Genomic DNA, 18,272 nt, shown 5'->3' with positions numbered 1-18,272 from the left:
CCTGTTTTATGAAGTTAGCGACTGGTTATGCTAAGCAAATGTTTTTCTTAATTGTGGAAGTATGAGAAAAACAATGGAGGGCCCAGGGCTGCCGGGGCGGGGGCGTGTCCACTTCCCCCACCCCAAACATCTCCAGAGAATGACAGCTAAAAATTAAAGCCAGGCTTGGCCTTCTCCGGGTCACGTGCCCTCGCCAGAACCTGCACCAATAGGAAGCGTTTCCCTCCTCCCCCGCCCCTGCCCGTCCCACTGCAGAGCTGGCTGGTGGCAGCACGAGTTTGCCCAGCGCAGCAAAGTGCAGCGCGCCCCCAGAGTGCCCTGTCCGCGGCTCCGATTTTCCTGAGTTTCCTCTTCGCAGCTCGGGGGTGGGGAAGCCGCGCGTGAGTGCGGACGCGTGTGCGCGCGCGTGGAGTGCTGGAATGGGAGGGAGCCCAGCCGGCTCGGAGTGTTTTGATCCGAGGCTGTGCTTCTGATTCTGTGGCACCCCGAGTCCCCACCTTCCAAGCTTGTGCGACCGCTCTGTGCCTTCAGGTACGTGTGGCTGTCGGGCAGGCGCGTCCCAGTGGCTTTGGGCGTAGGGTTTGGTGACCAGAGGGTGAGGCTGCGAGTGGCGCTCCACCGAGCTGCCGCCGCGTGGGTGCGAACGTGGAGCCTAGACTCCTGGGCGGCTACCGCCCCGCCTGCCCTCGGGCTGCAGGGAGACGGGTCGGTGTGGGGTCTGAGATGGTGGCCCGGGTGCCCCGTGTGGCCGACTGAGCGGGCAGGTTACGGGGAGACGGGCACGGAGCGTGGCGGGACGGTGGGGCGGAAGCCTGCTGTGAGCGCGTGGCTGGTTGCGGCGGGCACCTAGACGCCGCGCCCCGGAGTGCCCGCGGGTGTTCGCGCGTGTGCCGGGAAGGTGCGTCCGTGGGACTCGGGGGGCGTGACGCGCGAGGGATGCTGAGGGACGCCATGTCCATGTGCCCTGCCCCGCAGAAGCAGCTCGGGGGAGCATCGCGTCCCCAGCGACGTTCGGGCCGGGAGCTCTGGATTCCGAGCGCGCGGCGCCGGAGGGTACGCGCCGCTCGTGGCCGTGCAGCGCGGCCCCGCGGGCTCACCTGGGTGCGGCCCCACCTGCCCGGCCCGAGGGGCGTGTCCCGGGCGTGCGTAGGGCGTGGCTATGCCGGCCAGGAGGGGACCCGGCGCGGGCGGGCTGCGCCTCATTCCAGGGATTCCTCGCGCTCCCGAGCGTGCGCGCGTTTGGAGAAGCCGGAGGAGAGGAGCGCGTTCCCGAGTCCGCGCGCCCCTGAGCGTGCCCCGCCTCCGTCCTCTGCGCCCCCGGCGGGGCCCCGCCAGCCCGAGGCGCGCAAGCGGTGAGTGCAGGAAACCCTGGCCCAGGTCCGGCGACCTGAGGAGACAGGGACCCGCCGCGGAGCGAGAGCGGCTGCTCGTGCTCGCGGGTCGGTCCAGCTCCGGCTGACCCGGGTCCCAGGCGCGCGCGCAGGCCCCGAAGCTAGGTACCCGCTGGGTCCCGGCCGCGACGCTTTCCTCACACTTCCTGCCCCCTGCTCAAAACAGGGCTGTGCGCCCTTCCAGGACTTCGTGAGGCCTCCCCGGAAAGCTCCGGTCTTTGCCTTTTTTTGGGTTTTGTTTTGCCTTGCTCAAGAGTCTTGAATTCATCACACGGAGACGTTGAGGTCTTAGGCGAGGATGACAAGACTTGCTGGGGCGGCCTCGTCGTTAGCGCTTTCCTGGCTTTGCGTTCGTCGGTTTCAACGAGATGATTAAAAAGTCGGTTTCACTTTGATCGTTGGTCCCGTTTGTCTGTTCCTTGTGTTTCCTCCTCTGGTTAATAAGAACCAGCAGCCTGGTGTGGGGGAGGTGGGCGGTCTTGGAGTGTTTATCAGAACCCGCTTTAATTTTTTTTTTTTTTTTTTTTTTTTTTTTTTTTTTTTTTTTGAGACAGGATCTCTCTCTTTGTAGTTCTAGCGGGTCTGGAACTCGCTTTGTGGACCAGGCTGGCCTCAAATCCAAAGCGATCCACCTGCCTCTGCCTCTCGAGTGCTGAGACTAAAGGCGTAAGCCACCAGGTCGCACAGCGCCCTCAATTTGAAAGCTACTACCACTCTAGCTATGGAGTTTTGACTTTTTTTCCACCCTAAACCCAAGAAAGTAGGCGCCTGTTTTTTCCTTCTGGGAACAAGGTCAAAAAACAACACAGGTCCATTTGCAATTTAGGATTTGAAGGTCAGTTTTGCATACCATTCTGACGTGCCAAACTTTACCTCCTCTTCAGTCTCTGCGGTCATTGTTCCCTGCAGCCGCTAATTAGGAGTCCGCGCATGCCCACGAGGCCAACAGAGTGGGACGTATGGAGACCTCAGGGCTGGGTGGCGCAGAGTCCGAGCTGGTAGTGTCTTCTAGCAAGATCTTGTTTCTCCCCCTCTCCCTTTAAATGATGGATTTATGGGCACTTTTCTCAGAAGATTCTTACACCCAATATAGTTTGTAAAGCCCCTTTCCTCCGGCGGGGAGCGAGGTTCAAGTTACAGTTAGATGTGGCTGAGAAGCTGTCTCCCTTGCTTTATGTTTTATTTTTATTAATTTGTTTGGTTGGTTAGTTAGTTTTGTGAGACAGCCTTCCTCTGTGTAGCCCTGGCTGTCCTGAAGTTCACTCTGTAGACCAGGCTGGCCTCGAACTCAGAGATCCTCCTGCCTCTGCCTCCTGAGTGCTGAGACAAAAGGTGTGTGCCACCTCGCCCAGTGTGCTTTGTGTGTGAACTCTGGTTTAGCACTGCTGGGCTGTCATCTGCCTTTGCTTTTGATTTGGAAGAGAGAATGTGAACTAATTTTTTGTATTGACCAAAACACAATACAATTAGGAAGATAATTCTACTGTAAATAACGACGTCTGCGTGGTGAATGTTGTAGTAAAAACAGCTTCAGCTCATTGTTTCTGCCACTTACTGGTTCCGTCCCAGATAAATCTAAATACACCAGATGATAACCTAACATTCTGTTTTTTTTTTTTTAATTACAAATTTTAAAGATTTATTTTATAAGTTTGGGTGTTTTACCTGCATATGTCTGTGTACTATATGCCTGCAGTGCTGTGGAGGCCAGAAGAGGGCTTCATGTCCCCTGGAACTGGGGTTACAGATGTTTGTGAGCCACCGTGTGGGTGCCGGCTCCTAACCCCAGAGTCATCTCTCCAGTGCGTTCTCTTTTCTTCTGTGAGAGACTGACACTCTACGCCAGTGCATCAGAGAGTTTCAGAATTCCAGGAGAAGCATGCACTTCCAGCAGATTTTGTATCAGGTTTGGGAAAAGCCTCTGAAGAGGCAAAAGCATATCATAAGCGTGGACCTTAAAGCTGGTTCCCCAGGTGACTTTGCAGTGACTTGAAGATTTCAACAGTTGCAGACATAGCTCTGAGAGTAACACTTTCACCTTTAACTATTCTGTATTGGAAAGTTCCAGTCCTTCTGGAGTCAGCCTTGTTACCCACCTCTGGTGACTGTTCAACCCCACAGCAAAGTCTCTGTGTCTCCTAAGGTTACGTTGTCTGGAGATTATCTGCACAACCTTTAAAAAAAAATAAAATAGGTGAGTTACGACAATAAAAGCTGTCTTGTGGGGGTTGGAGATGGTTATGTGGGTGAAATCTTCAGTGAAGAAGCATGAGGACCCGAGTTCAGAACCCCAGGATCCATTTAAATCTGGGCCTAGGGGCTTGGCTGCTCTTGCAGAGGGCTGGGGACAGTCCCCCCCCCCCCACACACACATGACAACTCACAACCATCTATAACTCCAATTCTAGAAGATCAGATGCCCTCTTTTGGCAGCGAGAGACTGTCTCCAAACACATTCACTTAGGAGCCGGGAAGGTACCCAAATGTAAAAAGTTTTCTTGGAACTTTGAATATGATTTTATAAAATACTGTCAGTTGAAAGTTCTGATAACAAAAGCCACACCTGGGAAATGTGAGGGAATTGAGGACAACTGGTGATTTTCAATGTCAGGTTTTTTTATGGCCTGAGATAAGGTGTTGGAGATAGGAGAAACCAGAGAAAGAGAAAAGTATGTGTAAGAACTTTCTGAGGCTTGGTATAGCTATACACACGTGTAATGCCAGCAGGTGCCAGAAACTGTCCCCCAGGGCTGCGGGTCAAGTTCTAGGCAACCTGGGTAAAGGAGACCCTATCTTAAAAAATAAACAAAAAGCCATCTCCAGTGTGGTATGATAGCCACGGGTCATTCATGGTTGTAGTTGGGTGGAGGACTGGGTGAATTCAGGTGAATGGTGCCAGCTGGTTAGCAGGGGCTTGTGCACCTAAAGAACAAATAGCCATGACAAGAAACTTGGGCAGGGTTGCCAGAACTGGAAGGCACATACTGCCAAGACAGGAAAGTAAGGAAGTGTTGACACCAGGCCTAGGAGGCGGAAATCTGTGTGGGATATAGTTTAATGGCTCTTTGGCAAAGGAGGAAAACCTTTCAGAACTCCTTTGTGTGTCTTACGCTTCGTGTCTGCCTAATGAGGTGTAGTCAGTTGCCATTATTCACGTTTACACGTTGTCTGATCACTGCAGTTTGTGACTGCCTCCCGGAGCAGAGCTCGCACTGTGGGAGGTGGAGGTGGAGGGGCAGGTTTAAGTCTCTCCGTGCACACTTCCAGGGTGATGCTCAGGCTTTTCCTAGTGCTGTGTGAGCATTGGTGTGTGTTGGGGGGAGGGGAGGAGGGCTGGTTCTCTCCATTTTCATGCTTTTCGTGGTTGATTTGTTTCAAACAACCTCCAAGCATGATGGTGAAGATGCTTTAGGGCCTTCAGCTAGGGAGACTGTGCTGTGCCGTGTGTGGGAAATGTGTATTGGAAGGAAGAGGAAGTTATGGGTGCCTGGCAGAGCTGGGAGCTGTGAATTCCACGTTAATGAATCCACAGGTATTCAGTAAGATATGTTTAAACAGAAACACGCTTGAAACAAGGCTGTATATTGGTCAGTCAGCAAAATGTGTCTAGAGGCTGAAAGGAACCTCACTGAATATTTATGGTGTTTAAAAATTTTTTATTTTTATTTATGTGTATATATATATGTGTGTGTGTGTGTGTGTGTGTGTGTGTGTGTGTGTGTGTGTGTGTGTGTGTGTGTATGTGCTTGTGTGTATGTGTATCACATGTGTGCAGAGTCCACTGAGGTTAGAAGAGGGTGCTAGAGCCCATGGAACTGGAGTTATAAATCATGTGAGCTGCCATGTGGGTGCTGTGAATTGACCCAGGTTCTTTGCGAGAGCATGGAGTCCTCTTCACTGCTGAGCCATCTCTCCAGCCCCCAATTCATGATGGTTTTGCAGAACTTAATTATAGTAAGTTAAGAGAACTAACTGCAGTTACTAATGGCCATGACCAGTGTGTCTAATGATACAGTATATCCTGATTTAGAAGACTTATCTAGAAGCTGGGCATGGTGGTGCACGCCTTTAATCCCAGCACTGGGGAGGCAGAGGCAGGAGGATGTCTGTGAGTTTGAGTTCAGCCTGGTCTACAGAGCAAGTTCCAAGACAGCCAGGGCTGTAACACAGAGAATTCCAGTCTCGGAAAAAAAAAAACAAAACAAAACCAAACTACAACAAAAAAGACTTATCTAGGTTTTGACAGGCTGGGAGTTAAGGCCAGAAGAGGGCGTGGGATCCCCTGGAGCTGGAGTTACAGGTGATTGTGAGTCATAGAGTTCACTTTTATGTAGGCTGACAACAGTGGGAAAAATGCTGAGAATTGGTAGTCTGTTAAAAAAAAAAAAAAAGGTCAAGCCTTAAGCTTTTAGACATAGTAGGTCAGTGTGTGCCTGTCACAAGGTTTACTCTCCATGGGTTCCTTGAGAGAGATGAATGAACTTCAACCGGCAGAAAGAATGTAGGCCGGCACCACACAGCCTTGCACAGGGTCCTATGGTGTGCTGTGCAGCTTTGAGCCTGTGTAGATGGCCTCGGTTGGCTCACGGTCTACTACTGTGGAGGCTGAGAAGGAACTGTGTTGTCAGGGCTGAGCATGTAGCTCAGTGTAGAGTGGGATCCTAATGTGCTCAAGGTCCTGGATTCTATTCCTAACACTGTGTGCAAAGGCAACGACTTTCTGGTGCTGATGGCAGTGTAGTGACTGAGGTGGTTAGACACCGCATGGTAGCGCTGTCTACTACCAACTGGGGTTGTCAGGGTCAGTGAGAAGTCATCCCTCCCTTTATGTGGGGCTGAGGAAGGCTGCAGAGTCAAGCCTTGGGCCACTATAGCACGAGAAAACATGAACACAGTTAAGCAGCACATTCCTTTAGGATTCTGGCCCAGAACAGTGTTCCTTTGTACTGTTCAAGTCCACTGAGGTCTTCTCTAGCTCTGGGCAGTGGGAGGTAGACAGACCATGGGTAGAGACGAAATGGCAGGTGCCTCCTGCTACCGCCTTCTGAAATCCAGTGTGCCCAATTTGAAGAGTAGGAGGATGAATCATTCCAGAGGAGACTTGTTTCCTGCAGAGGTGACCCAGGAGGGTCCTCAAGCCCTTGCAGGTAGAGGACACACCTGGAGCTTCATTCTGGGCCACGTTCTAGGACCATAGGGGGGTCATAGACAACAGTACTAGCTCTTGATGTGCAGCTGATTGTGGAGGCCAACAGCTACCTGGAAGATCCCTAACTAGGATTTTAAGTATGCACACACCTTTTTAATTCATAGGACATGCAGGGATATTACCTGTATTTCAGGCATCTGCCCTGATGGATTTTCAGGCATGACGGTGTACAGATACAAGGAGGTGGATATAAGTCAAAGCTGGCCAAGTCCTTGGTATCCCTGGTGCTTCAAAGGGTAGCCATGTGGGTCAGTTGCCCATCCTTGAACATGCCCAGGGTTGGAAAGCTGGCGGTATCAAAGGCTCTGCTGTGGACGTTTGTTAGTGGTACGCCTGGGGAAAGAGCAATTTTTAATAGGCTGTAACTCCATGGCTGGGGAGGCGGAGACAGGAAGATGTCTGGCCAGCCAGTTTAGCGAAATCGGCAAGGTCCAGGTTCAGTGGCAAACCCTGTTTCAAAAGGTAGGGTACAGAGTGATTGAGGAGGACACCTGGTGCTGGCTTCTGCCCTTTACGTTGCATGTGCACACTCATGTGTACATACATGGTCACCACACACATATTTAAAAAAAAATAGTAAAAGCAGGAGGGGATGGATGGGGAGAGGTTGACTCATGGGTACCAAGTTACACATCATTGTCTTTAAGGGGTTGTATTAGTTACTGTCCTGTTGCTGTGATAACGTATTATGGCCATGAGCAACCTGGGGAAGAAAGGCCTTATATATGTATGGCTTACAGGTTCAGGATAGAGACTCCTGGCAGGGCAGGCATAGGGTGGTGGGAGCTGGAAGCTGGCTGATCACATTTTTTTTTTTTTTTTTTGGTTTTTCGAGACAGAGTTTCTCTGTGTAGCTTTGCGCCTTTCCTGGAACTCGCTTTGGAGACCAGGCTGGCCTCGAACTCACAGTGATCTTCTGGCCAAGTTTTACCTCCGAAAGGTTCCATAATCTCCCCCAAACAGCACTACAACCAGGACCAGGTGTTCAAACACACGAGCCTATTGGAATGTGTGTGTGTGTGTGTGTGTGTGTGTGTGTGTGTGTGCGCGCGCGTGCGCGCGCGCGCTCCACATTTTTAAAAATTTATTTTTATTTTATGTTTGTTCACTTGGTATTTTGCCTGCATGTATGTCTGTATGAGGGTGTCAGAAGCCCCAAAAGTGGAGTTTACAGACAGGTGTGAGCTGCCATGTAGGTGCTGGGAATTGAACCCGGGTCCTCTGGAAGAGCAGCCAGTGCTTTTAACTGCTGAGCTATCTCTCCTGCCCCTGTGTATACACATTTCTTGTTCAGACCATCACAGGGACAGGGACCTGGGGAGAAGGTAAGTGGCTGGCCATCCCATTGGCTTTGGACATGCACAGGAAAGCCTAGCATACAATGGCATTTCTGTGAATAAATTGGTTTTCTGATACTAGTGCCCTGTCTGTATTGACTTGACAGATGGTAAACCATAAGAAAGAAAAGAAGGAACACAAATGGAACATATTTTTTAGCAAGAAGAACAGAGAGTGTTGGTCTGACATGCGGCTGTGAAGACATGTATTACAAGAAGCTGGGTCTTCATGGAGCTGTGGTTGTCTGTGGTCTCTAGATTTTGGTGACTGCGTGGCCTGTGTCTTAGTTAGGGTTTCTGTTGTTGCTATGAAACACCGTGACCAAAAAGCAAGTTGGGGATGAAAGGGTTTATTCAGCTTATACTTGCTGTTCATCACCGAAGGAAGTCAGGACAGGAACTCAAGCGAGGCGGGAGCTGATGCAGAGGCCGTGGAGAAGAGCTGCTTTCTTCCCATGGCTTGCTCAGCCTGTTTTCTTATAGAACCCAGGACCACCAGCCCAGGGATGGCACCACCCACCATGGGCTGGACCCTCCTCTGTTGATTACTAATTGAGAAAATGCTGTACAGATGGATCTCATGGAAACATTTCCTCAACTGAGGCTCCTTCCTCTCTGATGACTCCAGCTATGTCAAGTTGACACAAAACCAGCCAGGACAGGCTGACTCTTCATTTCAGCTTCCTAGCTGACCACAGTGTGGGCTGCTCTGGGTATAAATAAGCTGCTCCCAGACAGGGCGCTCACCGTTTGTTTTTGGTGCTGTCGCATCTGCTACTGGATAGAAAGAGAGGAGGCCCAGTGAAGCCCTCTAAGCTCTTGATGGCCAAGAAGGCCATAGCCCTGGCAGTACTCACACTTCTGGCTTGTACTGTTGTCTCTATTGGAGGAGGGGGAGCTCCTGGCAGGGGAATGGTTTGGACTGCTGATGGAACAGGGCCTGTAGGAATTTGGGGGTACTTAATCATGTGCAGCTGGAAGTTGGGGAACCATCAAGTGTCTCTGGGATAGTTTCTCACACATGGCCAAGTGATGGAGTGGCAGGAACTTGAGGCAGCCTGACTGTAACTTCTGCTGTCCCCGTCTCCTCCAGTGACCATGCTGGCTAAAGAAGAAGGTTGTTCCAGGCCAGCCTACGTAGGCAGATGTAGTAGTCACTGGTGCTCTTTGGGCAGAGTCCGGCAGCTCTGTACCGCCCATCTGGAACTCTCCTGGGAAACTTCCGTGACACACGCCTTGAATTCTGTTCCTTCCCTTGGGAAAAAAATAAATCAAATATCCATCATAATTTTGTTCCCAAGGCAGGTGCTGTTGTCCCCTTGTTGGCTGAGAGGGCACAGATATTTATTTTGGTGAGGAAGGGCAAAATGGCTTTTAGGTTTGTAGTTGAACTTCATGGTAGCGCTGAGTGCTCCCAAGTTTTAATAAGTAGCTTTGGAGTTGGAGACCTCTTCCTTCCTCCATCACAGTAAGCTGACTGGGGACAAGATAATCTTAGGAAGGGAGTGAGGCTGGCAGAGAAAATATATGAGCATTCTCTCTCTCTCTCTCTCTCTCTCTCTCTCTCTCTCTCTCTCTCTCTCTCTCTCTCACACACACACACACACACACACACACACACACACACACACACACACACACGATACCCATACATGTGTGTTCTGGTTCTGTTCCTCATGAGTGATGCTTGCATTTGACAATGTAGAAAGGCCACAGGGCTGTGAGAATGGGCTTGTGTCCCGGTGGTGTGCTGTTCCGCTCACTTCAGTCCTAGTCCAGGTGTCAGGTGGCACACAGTCTGTATTTGGTTAGTGCTGCACTATGTGTCGGAGCAGAAGACGGCATTCTGGGGCTGCACATAGACTGCCTTCCGGTTAGCTCTTGAGACTCCTCTGCCATCTGAACTTGGGTTTTGAGAAGGACGGAGAGGAGCCGGGCAGCCACCCCCCTCCTGAAGACGCTGGACTGTCTTCCATGTTGCACCTCCTCTGCCCTAATTCCTGCCTCCACTGCCGTCTTCAGGGAGACCACCCTAGCTCACCCTGTGAAAATAGTGGCTGATGCTTGGCCCGTTTTAATCATTTTCCTCTTTTTATCATAGGACATTATTTGCTTGTTTTGTTTTTACCGAGTATGGGGACTGAGCCTTGCTCTCCTGCTGACCTACATACCCAGTCCTCATCATGTAGGAACATATGCATATGTTATTTACAGTTTGCTTAATACACTTGCACATGTATTGACATTTTGTTTCCTTTTGGTTCTTGTTTTGGGATAGGGTCTCATGTAACTCAGGTTGGCCTTGAACTCTCAAGTTATCCCCATGTATGTGTGGTTGTTGTGGGTATGTGCACATGAGTGCAGGTGCCCACAGAGGCCAGTGGTGTTAGATTCTTCAGAAGCTGGAGTTACAGGTGGTTGTGAGCGACCCAGTGTGGGTGTTGGGAACCAAACTCAGGTTCTCTGCAAGTGGATGGAGTACAAACTATTAACCTTCGAGGCATCTCCGCAGCCCTGCAGCCCCTGAACTCCCTCAATCTCTTCTTGCTTTGGCCTCCCTGGTGCTGGGATGAACTCCCTTGTAGAGCAAATGCTTCGAAAGCCCATTCTCTGTCCTTATCTCACGTCGTCCGGTTCCCACAGATGTCCTTTTATTAAGAGCCTCAGCTGCTTCCTCCATCAGCCTTTCAGAATCCACCCTAGTCTCTGCAGGGCTTGGCTCATGAAATGGTTTGGAATTTCACACAACTGTTTGTAATCCACCATCACCCTTTCGGAGACGCTTCAGGTTAGCAGGGTGGCTGGTGGAGGTGGGGTAAGGTCTAGTCCCCTGCAGAGGGTCCAGCAACACAGTGACAGCACATGCAAGAAATCTGCTGCTCACCAGTTTGCTTCAGGATTCTCCAAGTGAATTTACCATAGACAAATTTCGTTTTGTTTTCCTGGGCCAGCAAGATGGCTCAGCAGGTAAAGGCGTTTGCCATCAAACCTGATGACTGGAGTTCTATTTCTAGGACCTATTTCCAGGAAGGGGAGAACCAGCTATGAGCTGGCTTCTCACTTCTACGTATATGCCATGGTGAGCACTGGGGTGGGAGGTAGGAGAGAAAAATAAATGTGATGGCCATGTAGGTGCTGGGAATCACACTTCGTTCCTTTGCAAGAGCAGCAAGTGCTCTTAACCACTGAGTCATCTCAAAGCAGTGCTTTGGAAACCCATCCCTATGGCCTGAGTTCTTAGAGAGTCGTGTGCCACACAGACCACAAGCTCTTTGGAGGCAGCTGCTTGTCTTGGTCCCGTTCCTTCCTTTAACCCCAAGTACATACTGTACGATTATTGAGTGAAGTCACACTGCAGGATCAAGAATTGATGCCTCCTCGGAGGCCTGAAGTATTTATATTAGAAAGAGAAGCCCGGCTGGCACAACCAAGTGACCTTCATAGTAGGTTGTAGTAAATGTTTGCTAATACTGAATAAATAATTCTGAGTGTCTTTAAAAAGTGGAGTTTCAGGCTTTCTCCCTTTAGTTCCTGAATTAATAAACAGTGTTCTCGTGATAATTGAATGTGTTTATTTATTTGGTGGGGTTGTTTGATTCAGAAAGGGAAGCGGGTCAGAACCAGCCTCATTTTTAGGGATTTCTTCTCCCTTTAAGTCTCTTGCAGCCTCTGCTTTTACAGCTATATCATCTCTATGGGGACAGTTCACTGGAGTCCAGTGTCAATAAAAGCATGGTGATCTGGGCTGGGGTAAGGTCTGTGTAGCATGCACGGCTGGGGTTCACTGCACGGGACTGCAAAACAAGCAGGCTTGTAAAACACCGTGGTACAGAATTCAACACTAGTGGTCACGGTACACGACACTGGGAAGATCCCTGTTGGAACCAGAGTGCGCTTTAGCTCTCCAGAAGGTTGAGTGTTTCGGGCACACACTGCAGATGGGAGTCTGCGGCTCTCTGGCTGTCCTGAAACCCTCAGCTAGGAAGGCAAAAGCACAGAGTGCTCCAATTATGGTTGTTTCTGCAAAGACTCCTCACTGGCAGAGAGCATCACCACCACCAAACTCTCAGATGGGTGGCAAGTCCGTGTTCACAGACAGCCTTTGTTCCCCAGACTAATTTTTATGGGGTGTGTCTGCACAGGCTCGCCATGAACGAGCATAGACACTTATAAACACTAGTGACGTGGGCAGGAACATTCAGTATCTCTCCTTAGAGCGCCAGCAGAGTTCCTGGGCTTGGCAACTTCCTGACCAGGGCCCTGCTGTCTCTATAAGCAGGAGGAACTTCACTCTAGAAGAGGTATTTGCGGCTGATGGAGGAGTTACTTTGTGGACTACTAAAATTATTTTCAATTCTCTTTTTGGTGCTGGGCTTGAACCCAGGGCCTTGTATGTGCCAAGCATGCACTTCAAGCTGTAACCCTAGTACGCTCTTAGCTACCAGAATTCCAGATGAGTCTTGGCAAGTTCTATTTACGTGTTTTGTTTTTTTATTCATCTATTCTGTTCCCCTGCAGGCTCCCCCAGGAATGGAGACGCCATTGGATGTGTTGTCCAGGGCAGCCTCTCTGGTGCATGCTGACGATGAAAAACGTGAGTCGAGTTATCTGTATTGAGTGCCTCCTGTGCCAAGATTAAGCTACCTCCTTCTCTACCTAGTTTTGTGACTGTGTGTTGATAATTTTGGTTGCTTTTCCAAAAAGATAACAGTGTGTTTTCCTCGTGCTCATGTCCAAATTACCAGGGGATGGTTTATTTGTATTTGTTGCATGCCAGGCAAGTGCCCCACCTCCAAGCCTCATCCCAGAACATGTATTTTAGCTGCCACTTTGGTTGCTAGGGCTTGAACTGCAGTTTGTCCTTCTGCAGTCTGGTTTTTGAGATCAGTAATGGAGATAATTCTTTCTTGGTTTGAGACAGTGTCACAGTGTGTAACCCTGGCTAGCCCGGGTGGGATTCATTGTGTAGACCAGTCTAGGCCTGAAGTCACAGTACTGGGAACAAAGGTGTGCACCACCCATGCCTGGTGCTCACTGAGCTTCATGACCTCGTGGTGTACAATGCTTGCTATTAGCTGTTGGGCCAACTTTTCTAATCCTGGTTATATATATCATCAAGGATGGGAAATGATGCCTGCCCGCCAAGTGCTGTGGAACTGTGATGGGCTCTCATGTGTTGGTGCCAACTTTCGTTTTCACCTCCTGGTGGAGAGCGCCCATGTCAGGCCCTCTCCTAGTCTTTGTTGTTATCAAGGGATCTCCGCCTCCAGTCACACAAGGTCATCATTAAAGAAGTGATTGGACAAGATAGCCATCAACCCTGCCCCACCTCCCCAGCCTCTTGCACAATTCCCAGGTATTGAGTTTTTGATCACTGGGGGATGTGACTGAATACCTTGTGATGAGGTGTAATTACCCCTCCCCAGGGAAATGGAAGCTTCAGGATGCTGAGTGTCATTTCCAAGGCCACAGGGAGAGGCAGCTCTGGTGACAGGATGTTATCGGAACTTCAGAAAACTCCTTGGCGTCCTTAAGATGGCAGCACATGGGGCTGACTTGAGTAGTTGTCTGGGATGTGTGGCACACTGATGTAGCGGTGGGAAAGTTCCCTCTAGGTAGCATTTGGCTTTCTGTATGTTAATACCCAGTCTGGGATCATTTAAGACAATGAAAATTGATGTGACCCTTTGTATCCTTGAGTGTGGATTTGGAGAATTTATTATCCTCTTTGCCCTGACTCAGGCCCCTCTCCTCCCAATTCATGAATATCAGTTCCAGAATCCTACCCACCTACCTAGGTTCCAAACAAGCAGTGATTGTGTAAGGGGGGACCTAACGATGGAGGGCCATAACGATGAAGCTCTTGTAGCGCTTAGGAACATGTTTTTGTAGAAATTCAAAATGTGTAGAGGAGGTGGTGAGTATAGAGATCAGAGCCACCTTCACAGAAAGAATTACTGCCAAGGGGGAGAGGACATCTTGCTCTCTCTGCCCATGAGGCCCTGGCCTGGAAGTGTTTTGGCAGAATAAGAGTGAATCACAGGGAAGGCCACAATGGTCAGATGGTAGACTCAGGAGCATTCCTTACCCCTGATGACTCCAGTTGGTTCAGGAATGGGCTGGGGTGCTTCTGTAATCCTCCATGTTCCCCACATGGTTGCAGCTTCTTGGAATCTGGTTTTGCAGAAGAGGGGGAAAGTGCAGAGATGTCTGTAGTTGCTCTAACATGTAGACATTCCTTTTTGTATGTGGTCTTAGGGAATGACCCAGGGAGCCTCACATGGGAGGCATTCACTCCGCTGCTAAGCTGCATTCAGCCCCTGGCAACATCTTGAGAGGATTTCCTTCTGGTCTTATTCTGTTTGCCAATAGTAGGTTCAAAGGATTCGAGACATAGGCATTGTTAGGATTCTGCCACTCCTCTAGCTGCATGACCGCACATGCGCAGTTCAGTAGCTAAGCAAGGGGCCCTACGTCTTACGTCATCAGCACACTGCGCATGTGTGGCGTAGCTCTGTGTGGGGAAATCCTTAAAAAGCTGGTCACAGACTCCTCCCTTCTCTTCTGCCCCCCACCCCCTTCACAGGCCTGGTCACACACTCTTCTGTTCCCTCTCCTCCTCCTAATAAAGCTCTGATACTGGGTTTTGTCGTACCTCATGGCCTTCCTCGCATCATAACAAGTACCACATTTAAAACTAACAGGCATTGATTTTCTGTGTCTATCCACTACAGCAGTGGTGTATCTATCTTCTGTGAGTGCGTGAGAGTTCACAGAGACACAGTTGACCTGACGCCGCCAACATCTCTCACTAGATTTCTTAGACTTATCTGGACCCGCCCAGCCCGCACGACTCAGCTTACTTTGCCCTAGATTAATTCTATTTTGGCTTTTGTTATAAATTGCTCTTACACTTTAGGGGTGGTTAACATTCTCTCCAACACTTTTAAAAAGCCTGTGTGTGTGTATAATCTGATTTGGGTGTCTCATTACGAACACAGAACTGTTTCTTGAGATCAGCTTCTCAGTACATCTCGGTGACCCAAATGAGTCTCTCCGCTTTTCTTCAGCTCCTGGAGAACCGAAAACTTGGGGCATTTTGGAGGGTATGATTGTTCTAGCATTTGGGAGCGAATGGAAGGCCTCGTGGTAGCTGATAGCCTTAAGGTTCCATGAGGTCATCCAGCAGAGAATAAAGGCAATATCTGAGGACACCAGCGAAAGTAAGTGGAGAAAGGGAGGTTTTGTGGTAACACAAGCTTATCTGGGTATCCTAGAAGGAATAAATTTACCCAAAATAATCATTCTACCACTCATGAGACTTTGGTCAATTCCATGAGCCACCAGGGCACAGGTGGAACGTACCCAGTGAAAATACAACTTGACGCTGCCATTCTTGTTCTCTTTGACTGGGAGAAACTCTCCTTTTGGGGGTCGTTCATGCTGAGGTTGGTGTCCGCAACTTTCTTTAACTTTTACTCACTTAGTAGTTAAAAAAAAAAAGCACCCCCCCCCAAAAAAAAGGTGATCAAAATAGGGACCAGATACCTGACATATTGAATAATAATACCTTTGTGTCTTTATATTTGCCTGCGTGGATGTTTGTATATGTGTGGGTATGGGTGTGTCATGGCTCACAAGTGAAGGTCAGAGGACGACTTTGTGGTATCATTTCTTCTCTACTACCATATGGGTTCTGAGGATTGAGCCAGATTCGTCAGGCTTGGTGGCAAGTGTCTTTTCCCGCTGTATTAGTTACTTTCCTATTGCTGTGATAAAATACCATGACCAAGGTAACTTAGTTCTCTGGAAGAGCAGCAAGTGCTGTTAATGACTGAGCCATCAGCTCTTGGAGAACAGCTTTATTTTAGGGGTTTGTGGGGAGGGGTCCACGTGAAGAACAGCATGGGAGGGCGCAGCATTGTGCCCCTGTTTCATACCTGCTCTGCTGGCTCCTTCTTTGGCAAAGGCCCTTGAAAGGTGACTGATGAATGAAGCATAAGTGACCATAGCCCTTCCCAATAAGGAAGTCTGAGGAGTCCAAGCTTTCATTTGTAAGAAAGAGATTGGCACCCAGCTGTGTGGAACATTTTCATCTCTCTAGGTTGATGTTTATTTTGCCTAAAAATTAAAGAAGCAGAATGTGATGGAACACACCTTTAATCCCAGCACTTGGGAGGCAGAGGCAGGTGGATCTCTCTGAGTTTGAGGCCATCCTGGTCTACAGAGTGAGTTCCAGGACAGCCGGGTTACATAGTAAGACCCTGTCTCAAACAAACAAACAAACAAACAAACAAACAAACACACAGGAGGAAATAACAGATTCTGTCCCAGTGAAAATGCGCTCACATCGTTTTCTCAGCGTGAGAGATTGTGACGGCTTGTTTTGGCCCCCACATCAAACCAGCCTGTGCAGGGCTGGAGTTTGCTCCTCCCTCCTGTGCTTTCCCCTCGTTATCTTGCCCTTCCTCAACACCTAATGTTGTGGCTTTTGGACAGTGTGAAGATGGTACCTAGTGCGAAAGCAGTTTGTGTCATGCTTGACCTTGTGCCCTTGCATGGATCTGATCCTTGAAGCGCTGGAGAGAGCCCCACACTCTGACTGCGCAGTGCGGTTCTGTTAAGGCCCAGGGTGACGACCCACAGTTGGAGCAACCTTGATGGCATCTCTCTGCTTTGAGATAAACTTCCTCCTCTTATGTGCGAGGAGGATTGACCAGCATATGGGCTGTGGAATTGCAACTAACTGGGGTACTTGTCCCAACAGAAGTGGACCGTGAAATAAGGGGGACACATTGATCAGGAAGCCTCTATCCGGAAAGTGGTCACTGTCTGTGTCTCTGTAGTTTACAGATTCCCGGTTTCCTTAACTTGTACTTCAGAAAAGCAAGATCTACAAATAGTTTGTTATAAGATCTCCTTATAACAAAAGACTCTGATCCCGAGAGTCTGTGCATCGAAACCTCCGCCTGTCGAGGGCTAGTTCCCTCTGCCTTGTCCTAAGCATAAGCATACACCATTTGGTACATATGTCACACACTTAAACATTTATTGGCAATAAAATAGCCACTGGCATGGCTTCTCTCTGAGGAATTGGTTTATTTGGCACCAGTGAAACCGACTTATAATGACCATTGTTGTAGTTGAAATGTACAGTTTCTGAGCCCCACCCCTACCCCATTGTATTTGATAGCACACTGTAGTTCAGAAAGCATTTTCTTTTGATTCTTACAGCAAGAGCATGCAAATGGCCATCTTAGAAATACCAGAAAGTTAAGCTTGTAGAAGCTAGATGCCTAATTGAAGATTAAAACAAACAAAAAAGAAACATGGATGGAGCTTGCAAAACTCAGCATGATCTCTCCCTAACAAGCAGTCCTTGAGGAGCAGGTATTAACTGGGTGTGTTAATCCCCAGTACTTGGGAGGCGGAGGCAGGAGGATCAGGAGCTGAAGGACATCCTTGGCTACACAGCAAGTGTGAGGCTGGTCTCAAACAGAACAACTGATAGATGAGGTTAACCACTACTGAGTACTGCAGAGCTCTTCAGGATTGAGTGTCACAGGGTGCAGAGGAGCCCTTTCTTGGTCTCTTTTATTTTTTAAAATTGTTTATTTATTTACTTCTTTTTCTTTCTTTCTTTCTTTTTTTTTTTTTTTTTTTTGAGACAGTCCTAGCTGTCCCAGAACTCCACTTTGTAGAACAAGGTGTCCTCGAACTCACCTGCCTCTGCCTCCAAAGTATTGGGAATTAGCACACCCAGCTAATAGCTGCTTGTAGCGCCAGATGTAGCATGAATCTTAACAGGTCTTATTAATAAAATCAAACCTGAGGCCAGTTATTGGGGTGAATGCTGGAAGATCAGAGAAGCAGAACAAGCCACAGCTACCTCGCCTTGCCAGTTCTTCAGCTGATCCTGTTTCCTTAGACTGGAAGCTTCTGAGTCCTCATCCAAAATGGATCTCAGCTGAACTGTGCTGCTCAAAGTCTAAAAGCTTAACCAGGCAAATGTTTCTTGTTTCTGGTCTTCACGCCTTATATACCTTTCTGCTTTCTACCATCACTCCCTGGGATTAAAGGCGTGAGTCACAATGCTTGGTTGTATCCTTGAATACATGGATTTCTGTCTCTGGAATGCTAGGATTACAGGTGTGAGTGCCGCCATTTTCTAGCCTTTATATCTAGTGGCTGTTCTGTCTCTGACCCCAGATAAGTTTATTAGGGTGCACAATATTTTGGGGAACACAATACCATCACAGCTGCTCTTCAAGGACTGCATGTTAGGGAGAAATCATGTTGAGTGCTGGGATTAAAAGGCATGGGCCTCCTCCGCCC

At 49.0% G+C, this 18,272-nt stretch overlaps 1 protein-coding gene across 1 annotated transcript in view; it reads left to right on the top strand.

Moving 5' to 3' along the window:
- Positions 1-292: 292 nt before the first annotated feature.
- Vgll4 (vestigial like family member 4) overlaps positions 293-18,272 on the top strand; it is a 119,502-nt gene continuing 101,522 nt past the window's right edge. Inside the window, exons 1-2 of the mRNA XM_059258395.1 lie at positions 293-531; positions 12,456-12,531. Of these exons, the coding sequence (XP_059114378.1) occupies positions 12,468-12,531 (64 nt within the window). The 5' untranslated portion in view covers positions 293-531; positions 12,456-12,467. The remainder of the gene's footprint in view (positions 532-12,455; positions 12,532-18,272) is intronic.

This window comes from Peromyscus eremicus, chromosome 3, assembly GCF_949786415.1.
Source record: "Peromyscus eremicus chromosome 3, PerEre_H2_v1, whole genome shotgun sequence".
NCBI lineage: Eukaryota > Metazoa > Chordata > Mammalia > Rodentia > Cricetidae > Peromyscus > Peromyscus eremicus.
Note: the sequence above shows the minus strand (reverse complement) of the source record. Positions and strands in the feature narration are given on the sequence as shown.